Source organism: Hydra viridissima, unplaced genomic scaffold, assembly GCF_058129835.1.
Source record: "Hydra viridissima isolate aposymbiotic clone 2 unplaced genomic scaffold, HvirCarnegie_v1 scaffold_1, whole genome shotgun sequence".
Classification (NCBI taxonomy): domain Eukaryota; kingdom Metazoa; phylum Cnidaria; class Hydrozoa; order Anthoathecata; family Hydridae; genus Hydra; species Hydra viridissima.
The window spans coordinates 2,611,095-2,620,256 of NW_028324300.1; the positions used below are offsets into that span (position 1 = coordinate 2,611,095).

The 9,162-nt window shown below is 29.9% G+C and overlaps 1 protein-coding gene and 1 long non-coding RNA gene across 4 annotated transcripts; one reads left to right on the top strand and one right to left on the bottom strand.

The window, feature by feature from the left end:
• Nucleotides 1–527: 527 nt before the first annotated feature.
• LOC145187858 (uncharacterized) lies at nt 528–5,630 on the top strand. Of its 2 annotated transcripts, XR_016450746.1 has the most exons (3): nt 528–619; nt 1,366–1,523; nt 1,729–5,630. It is a non-coding gene; the product is annotated as an uncharacterized LOC145187858 (long non-coding RNA). The 2 variants fall into 2 exon arrangements; XR_016450745.1 differs by lacking the exon at nt 528–619 and having other exon boundaries at nt 953–1,523.
• A 649-nt stretch (nt 5,631–6,279) lies between these two features.
• On the bottom strand, nt 6,280–8,099 carry LOC145187634 (E3 ubiquitin-protein ligase MARCHF8-like). 2 transcript variants are annotated; one of them, XM_090081751.1, is made up of 3 exons: nt 8,029–8,099; nt 7,077–7,351; nt 6,280–6,862 (listed from the first exon to the last, which is right to left on the bottom strand). In XM_090081751.1, the coding sequence occupies exons 1-3, from the start codon at nt 8,096–8,098 to the stop codon at nt 6,455–6,457; spliced, it is 753 nt and encodes a 250-aa protein (XP_089937877.1). In that variant the 5' UTR covers nt 8,099; the 3' UTR covers nt 6,280–6,454. The 2 variants fall into 2 exon arrangements, with proteins under 2 accessions (XP_089937877.1, XP_089937878.1); XM_090081752.1 differs by having other exon boundaries at nt 8,020–8,095.
• Between the last annotated feature and the right edge of the window lie 1,063 nt (nt 8,100–9,162).

A 9,162-nucleotide genomic window follows, 5' to 3' on the forward strand; every position in this document is an offset into this window, starting at 1 on the left:
TATACTAATACTATTTCCTTAAACTAAACTGTACCATTATTAAACCAACTTATTTTCGTTACAAAAGATGGCAAGCAATAATAAAATTATCTTCAGGAATTACAAATATTTAAAAAAAAAAAGAGCTTGATTTTATTTATTGGATTAATTAATTATTCTTTTAAATTTATCCATTCGGGACATCGTTATGTCCTTTTGAATCATTTCCTGTTTTTCTCACATATGTTTAATGTGGTTTTAAATGTGTTTTTAAAACAATCGAAAACGTTCACATGTTTTAAAAATATATTTTCTACCTCTTCCTAGTATTAAAAGAAAACCAGATTAAATCTAGAAAAATTTTTATTTTGAGTGTTTTTATTGGATTTTTCTTAAGCTAATAATAGATTTCTATTCTTGAAAATTGATTTCATTTGTGTTTATATTATATCTAAATTTTCAAACAAAAATTTAGTTTACTAGATAAACCCTTTTTAATCTTTAGAGCCAACAAACTGAAATGCAAATCGCATTTTTAAAATTCCAATATCACATCATTGTATAAATTTGTAATGAATGATGATTTTAATCATAGATGGAAATCTTACAAAACGAGATTTTATGTTTGATTTTATGAGAGGTATTTTATGTTTTGTAACTTAGTGTTTATAGATTACTTATCATCAACTAAACGTCTAAACCTAACAACTCTATATATGATGTTTAAAATTTTTAAAAACGATATAAACGATTTAAACCGTTGTTATTATTTATTTCTTGCGGAATTATAATTCTCTATTATTATCAGGGTCAGTAGAAATTCATGTTACAAAAAAAAAAAAAAAAACCACAAAAAGCACAGCAACAATAATTAAATAAAATAATTCTTACTAAGAATTCTCAATAAGAATGTAGCGTTTTTTTTTTTTTTTTTTCACTGTGATTTTCGTCTGTTGTTATCGTGATAAACCTTTTCTATATTTAACCTTGAAAGCACAAAAAACCACTTAAGTGGTTTGTAATTCCGACTACTTAAATGAGTTGCTAAATGTCGTAAAATTTAATTAAAGACGAACAAGTGTTCTAAACTATTTTTCAAACAGGCAAAATTTTTAACACATTTAAGTCAGTTCAAAACGTTTTTTTTTAATTTTACTAACTTAACTGGATACTTTTCACGCATTTAAATCTTTGGCACGGCACGAGTTCTTTGTTTCACTCCTTAAAAGGCTCGAATTTTCAAAAGTAAACACCGTGAAAAAAGTAATGGCAGAATATTTCTCAAGAAAATTACTCGTCTATATAACAACGGCTGTCTAAAACGTTTTTAAAAAATTGTGTCGGTGCATTGTTAGTTGAATCTAAAATTAACATTTTCCTTCATAGATGATTTTAAAAACCAATGTTTTTTGGATTATTCATCAACGTTGGAGAATAACTAAAATACAAAAGAGTAGGTAAAAGTGAATTAGAATTGATTTCGTGTTCAACGGAAAGTTTTTCTCTTAGAATAAAATTCGAAATTGGGGAACGTATCTATTTCTGTAAGTCTGAGTTTTTACTTTAGGTGTTTATATTTAACAAAATACAGATTTAAAAATTTCATAAGCTAAAAAATTAAAAGCCAACGGTTTTTTTAACGTGATCCATTTTGCATATATCAACAAAAGATATATCGTGTAATTAATAATAACAATGAGTTTTAATTGAAAAGGTATCTGAGCGTCTATTTAAAAATCTTTTTTACAGTTCGGAGGACTTTTCCTTAAACTATTCGCAGCTTTGCAAAGCAGAAACAGCGGTCTAAAGAAAGGTATTTATAAAAACAATTCAAACGTTGTATATGAGAAATATATGAATTGTAATATCAGACAGTCAACTAACTTAAGGTCTCTATTAATAAATGGTTGCGCGTATCGGCTAGATGTCGTTTTCAATTCTCCAGTTTGGTATTTACAAATCTTCCTGATGTTATTTGTCGAACATTTTTAAGGATATGGACCCAACAAGTAAAGCTAGTTGTTTATTAGCTGGTATAATTGCAATTTTTATATTTTTGACTTTTATTGCGTATTGCTTCAACGAAGGTAAAACTGTTCTATTATTGCCGATTTGGTCTCGTGTGCAAAAAGCTCTGAAGAAATCTCGAACGAACGATGAAACTAAAAGTCTGAATTGTGAAAATGCGATCGTGTAATTTGCGAAAAAGGAAAGAGAGTGTTGAACGAGAAATTTGGCAGTTCACTTAAATTCAAGATGGAACCTGGTTGTGTTGGAGCCATAATAGCTTATTTCTGATATTTAGCGAAATGTTGAAATGTTGATACTGATGAGTGTTCATTTGCAAAACAAATATACGATAACTCGAAAGGTTTCACAAAAACTAAAGGTAGTTAACGAAACTTCATAAAAAATTTAATATTTTATGGTTTATACAATAGACTCTAAAATGAAAAAAGACTTTTTTTAATGAAATCTTTTTATTTTGCACGAGAAATGAGTTTATTATTTTTTTAAACAAGGCCTAAAATAGTAACTGCTATAAATAACTTAAATGCAATAGTACGACGAACAAAGTTTTATTATGCGTCTCAAACATAAATAAATACAGCTCGAATATGATCTTTTAGATTTTGTTTTGTATTTACTTAAAATCATAGTTTATGTATTTTGGCATTTTATTGAAGGCGTAAAGCAGGAGCGCGTGAAAAAAAGATTATCTTCGCGTTGTGTGATACCTTAGTACTATAAATAGATTTGTAACCAACAAATCGGTCTCTGGTGAGTAAAAAAATACTAAAAAAATAATTTTTTGAAAATGGCTTTAAATTTCTTAAAATTGTCATTTGAGTAAAAGATTTTAAATTCAAAAAAGTTTTGAATAACAAACTAAGCTTTACGTGTTAATTTGAAACTCCTCGATGCGTTAAACTCAATGTGTTAAACTCGACGTGCTAAACTCGATGTGTTAATTTTAACGAGTTTAAGATAAAAAATAAAAATAAAAAAAATCGTGAACAGGCTATTAACGATTTTTGATGAATGGACATCTTTAGTAAGGAATTTTTGGCAAAGAAAAATTAGCCGATCATTTACGTAACGGATGTTATTTGCTGAGTCGGGCTGTCAAAAATGCGGAAGCTCATACTATCATCATTCTCTAAATGAATGAATAAGATAAGACTCATTTTTACATTTTAATGTCTATTGATTTAATCCAGGTTATTTAGATATCATACCTATTTTAAAGTTTTTTGGATTTTTTTTATTTTTAATGTCCTTTCAAATGAAGTTTTTTCAAGAGTAAAACTAAAGATAAAAAGGCTTAAAAATATTTAAACAGTGTAGCTGCCATAACTTTAAGCACACAGATTTGACACATGACTCCGGCATTTCAATGGCGATGACAGATTTGACGGTGACAATGTTCCGTGGCAGTCTCCTTGGGGATGAAACAGTAAATTCAGCTGTAGCTAGATACGAACGAGCTTTATCGAACGATCCAGTCGGAAAGCCTTTAGATAGTCAGTAAATAGAAACTTTTTGGTTCTGACCAATGGTCTGGCACCAATGTTCTTTTTGAAAACCCTTCTCACTGTTGCGAATTGATGTTCATCATATTGGGTTAATGTGTCCTGTTAAAATACCTGTAAAAGTATGTGATTTACTGACCAATTCTGAACTAAAACTAGACTAGGGGAAAATTTAGGGAAAAAATGTTACTTTACAATTAAAAAAAAAAATCCAGATTTTCGACGACTGAAAATTAATCATTGTTTTTTGCTCTCATGGTAATTTTAATATAACAGCAAACAGTTAGCCACGATATCAATTAACAGCATGTACCACAACAACACGCCATAGCTTTACAAATCTGACGAATTTTCTATATTTATAGGATTTATGAGGACTGCAGATAATTTCTCTATTTAATTCTAGTTCTAATGATTAGTCACTAGATAATTGGTTGTCTGTTGACATTTCTCGGGTAATAGCGGTTAATATTACCCGTACATGCCCGTCAAATTTTATGATGTAGATAAGGTTATCCATATAAACCCGTATGTGTTTAAAGGGCATATATATGTATTACCCATTAGATAAGCAGTTAATATAATATCCGTTAAAATTAATGTTACTGTAAAAGTGTCTTACTTTGCACAACCTTTAGTAACTTTGTACAAAGATGTGCAAAATTACCAACAGTTGAGCAAAGTAAGGCACTTTTACGGTAACAATAATTTTAAAGGAAAGACATTTTCATTGGTAAACTCCCAGCCTTTTTGACACGCAAACATCGGACTATTTGTATAGCTTTCATCCTTGCATCAAGTTCCTTTTCTGATACGCGTATCAATTACCCCGGCACTGGTTTCAAGCTCGAGTCAGCGTATTCACCTCAAGAGGTTTCCAGACATGACTCTTGCACTGCAATTACTTGCGACCATTTGTAGTGATTTTGCAATCCCAGCTACCTTCAGCACTTTGAGCTTCCGGAGGGTCCTACTCATGATTTTAAGATTGCCCTAATCATAGTTTCGACCTTCTCAGTGATGGCATTGTTCGACCTTTCGATTTCTCGAGTTTATCGTTCGTCTCGCTTGAGTGGCTCGTATTGAGCGACTTTCTCATCATCGTGAGTGTTCAAATAGTCCGTCGACCTATCGTAAGGGCAATTCATATCTTATTACACTGTCTTCTCTCACAACGTCTTTCTTAAAGTACCTGCCTTCAGCAAAGCACGTTCTCTCGCCCCAAACACGCCTGCTTGGCCCGCCGATGAGTCTAAGCTCTTCGGCGAGTTTGTAACAGAGCATGTTGTAACGCTAAGACAACTCGTTTTTGCTAGTATGGCACCCGGCCGAGATGTGGCCATCAGTCTCTGCTGTTAATCCATGACATTTTTTGAGAACCTGATTAGGCATGCCTCGGGTCTGGTTGATCAACGTAGGTATGGTGTCGAACATGGCTTTCCAAATCAGAGTGTTGTTGTCTGGGTTCAAGTTAGAATCCATCATCCAGGCTCTGCTGATTGAGTTTGACGCTGCGATAGTTGTGAAGGCGGAGCTGTTGGTACTTCTACCAAGTTTCTCCACTCTCTTGACCTCACAACGCTTTTTTTTGTATGTTTTGTATCTTTAATAAGGTTGTGTTCATTATTCTTCTATCATAACGCATTCTTTATTAGGCAAAATAATACTAAATTGATCTTTTGTTTTTAATCAAACGAGCCTTAGAATTATTAGTCCTTGAAAAAGTAAAAAAAAGGAAATTACTTTGCACCAATCCCATAAAACAGTTCTAATTTTGTTGTTGTGCAAAGTTACCCAAACTCCTGGTTTACTTTGCATATTTTTTTTAACAACCTTGAAATTATACTTCTTAATTTGTAAGAAAAAATTTAACAACCAAATTAGATTTTAGATATCCTTAGTAAATGATTTGCAAGTTTACATCAGTAGTAATAGAAGTTTAAAGCAGATTTTTATAGATGGAAATTACGCAGTCAAATTTTTGTATAAAGACACTTTTACGGTATATAAGTAGTTACCAGTCTATTGCCCTTAAAATTTTTTACCCATATAGTACCCGAAAGTTTTAACCAATTTTAGGAACTTTAAAGTTAGTATTACACAGATCAAGCACAAAAATCATACCAAATTACAAATTTACACACATTAGACAGACATAAAATTACAATAAAAAATTAATCCGAAAAAAAAGAATCAGAGATGGTTGTTGAGGAGGAGATACTTGACCCTTCAATTGAGTATGAGTCAACTATTTCATCAATGCTTTTAATGATAAATTTCTTTTTAAATTTACATTAGGAATTGCATGATGGTTATGGAACAGTTTTTAAAATCCTGTATCCAAACTCGTAAACACAAATTCTAATTAAATTATTAAGCAACAATTATTGTAGAACTCATGTATCTGAAACTCTCAAATGATTTTATTCTTGAACAGATGTTAAGATTAATATCGAAAAATTGTGACGGACCGACGGTTTTTTCTTAAGTTGATCAAGATAAAGAAAATGAATATAGTTAATTTGTTCATAAGGGGCTAAAACTACACAAATCAACGAGAAGTTGTTTGATTAGTAGCATTAAAAACTAAAAAACTAAAAACTAAAAAGAAGGCCTGAAGCAAAAAAATTTTAGCCTAAATTCTCATAATCCGTGGTTAAAAAATTTAAATACTTCTAGAGTTCCAGTTTTTAAACTGTTAAAAGGCCTGGAACACTAGATATTTTAATATTTGTGGATTTAAATGTTTAGTGCTAAAACTATAAACTTAAAATTTTAAAATTACTTCCACAATAATTTCCACATTACTCAGATTTTGTTTTGTTATAAAAAAAATATAATTATCACTTTAGTGAATAAATCAATTAGTTTATAAAAACAGTTAACATTTTAAAATTTCATATACAAGTTTAATTTAAAATAATTGAAATATTTAAAACCCTCTATCGAAAGATTTGGAAATCCTCTGCTCTGATAAGATCCACAACATCTTTAAGGCGCTTATTCTTTTGTAATATTGAAGCATACCATTCTAATACCATTAGCCAAAAGGGAATATTTTCCTTAAGAGGTTTATGATTGTAGTTCATAACTTCTCTTGTAATATTCAACTGCACCCAACTTTCATAATACAGCAAGAAAAAGCAACAGCCAATGTTTAATGTGTAATAGACAAACTCCACAAGACCAATTAGCCCAAACTGGTACACCAGATCAAATGAAGACATACGATTAATGATCATTAAACTGACACATATAAAAACCATTTCTAAAAAATGAAACCAGTCTAATATCACTAGTTCTTTAACAATCCAAGCAAGATGCCATGATGTTATGTTTGGGGAAAGTCTCTATAAAAATTTAAAAATTTTTAGTTATGCAAATGTCAATCCTAGAGTAAAAACAATTTAAATTGAAGGATAAAGTAAAAGCAGCAGTAGTGGAGGTCATACAATAAAAATGATCTAAAAAAATCATTTTTTTTTTATTATTATTCACTAAAATGAGTTAAAAGGTTTAAACGGTTAAATATTTTAAACTGAAAATTAGCAAATGTTTACTCACTTTATTATAAGGTAAAAGCGTTTTATAAAATCGATATGGTGTGTTGCAAATTTCACAATGTTTATAACTAGTACGAAGCCAAATCATTAGGCAAGATTGATGAATATGTTTGACACTACCTAAGCATTTACATGGAGTTTTTAACTCTTCTTCTTCAGAACTGCCATAACATATTCGACAAACAGCAGTTTTGTTATCATTGCCTTTCATTGTTGCAGAATAGTTAAAATTATCTAAAGGTTTAGTCATGAATCCATCTATGTAGATTTTTATGTCTGAAAAAAATTAAGCAATATTGTAGATTTTAATGTCTAAAAAAAATTAAGCAAAATTGTAGATTTTAATGTCTAAAAAAAATTAAGCAATATTCTAGATTTTTATTTCTGAAAAAAAATTAAGCAATATTGTAGAGCATTTTGAATAAAGAAGATTAGTAGTTTAATGAGTTAAATATGAAATAAAAGTTAATATATGAAAAATATGGAAAACTAAACAAAATGTATATAAGACAGCTAATATGGTGGGAAAAACTTTATAATCTTAAGGCAGTCAGAATTTAGGATAATGCTAGCAAAAAATTGAATATTCATGCTAGCAAAGAAAATTAAAAAAAAAAAGAAACCCTTTTAATTACAAAGGTACAACCCTGGTGAAGCAGTATATCAATTAACTTGATTCCCATGCTACAGCAATATAGCATCATTTTACAGATGATATAACTATTTTTTAATTACTAGTACCTTTAAGAAAAAGGTGTAAGCCTTTTCAACTAATTACAGATAAATAAAAGATTTGACGCTACTACACTTTCTCCACCCCATCACCCTTTAATTTCATGATTGATTATGATGGAGAAATTTATACTGATTAAGGTCCTATAAAACATACGTCTCAAAGTCAATGTAAAGTGCTCTGATCTGAAGTTAAAAGTACAAAAACATACATTATTTACTTTTAGAAATGACTATTCGCCATTTTGGATTTTTAACTGTACGGTTAATTTTGTTTTCAAAGAAAAACATTACAAGCCTGGTTTTTACTACACAAATATTTTTAAAATTTACTTTAGGCGCCCTGATTTCTCAGAAAGTCCTGGTTTTTATTTATTTTTAGATTTTTTAACATTTAACTATCAGGGAAATTAAATACTTTTTTTTGTGTTAAAATGTAGATATAAAAATGATTTTTATATCATTCCATCAATACATTCAGAATTTAGGTATCAAGAAGCCTCCAAAGACGCAAAGTGATACTAATGAATATTAAGGTCATAAGCCCATTTCTTAAAAAGCTTGAGTTACGTCCACTAAAGACTTGTTTTATGCTAAGACCTTTAAAAACTAGAAACACCCATTAAAATTATGTTGAGTTTGCAATAAGTTCAGGATAATAAACCATTAACTTTTAACTTCAAAAAATATTTTTCTAAGATTTCTTGGAGTTTAACACTTATTTTACGGCACCTTTTTAAAAATGAAATTGTTTATGGCCTAATAGAAAAGATATCTGCGTAGAACTTCAACCAACCCGAGTAGAAATTTGTATTTAGGCAGGTTTATTTTGGCTATTTTATAATTGCTAACGAGTTTGTTGAAAAATATATGTAAAATGGTTAAATGTAAAAATATTTTAAAATCTAAACTTTACACTGTTCAACTACTTATCTTATTTAATCCTTCTTTCATCCTCTGGTAATTTTAAATTATTAATTAACCTTTGATTAAAGATTTAAAATTACCAGTGGAGGAAAGCATTGAAGTTAGGAGGGAAGATTCTGTTTACAAGTTAAAAGGTTCCGTAGCAACCATTTGAGTTGACAATATAGCAGCTTACCAAATTGGCGGTCATAATTAACTAAATCCATATTGGTCTGGCTGAAACTGTTTAACTATTTAAAAAGAGAGCTGAAACATAGCAGAATAGAAACCATTAGAGGGTATGATCGCAATTTTTAGGATCCGAAAGTAAAATCTGTAATTTGAATCTCCATTTAATCAGCTGAAACATTTTGATCATCGGCGAACCGTTTGATGTAGAACATGACTTGTTCAAAGCTGTAGCGTGTATGGTTATGAAAGAGTTTGAA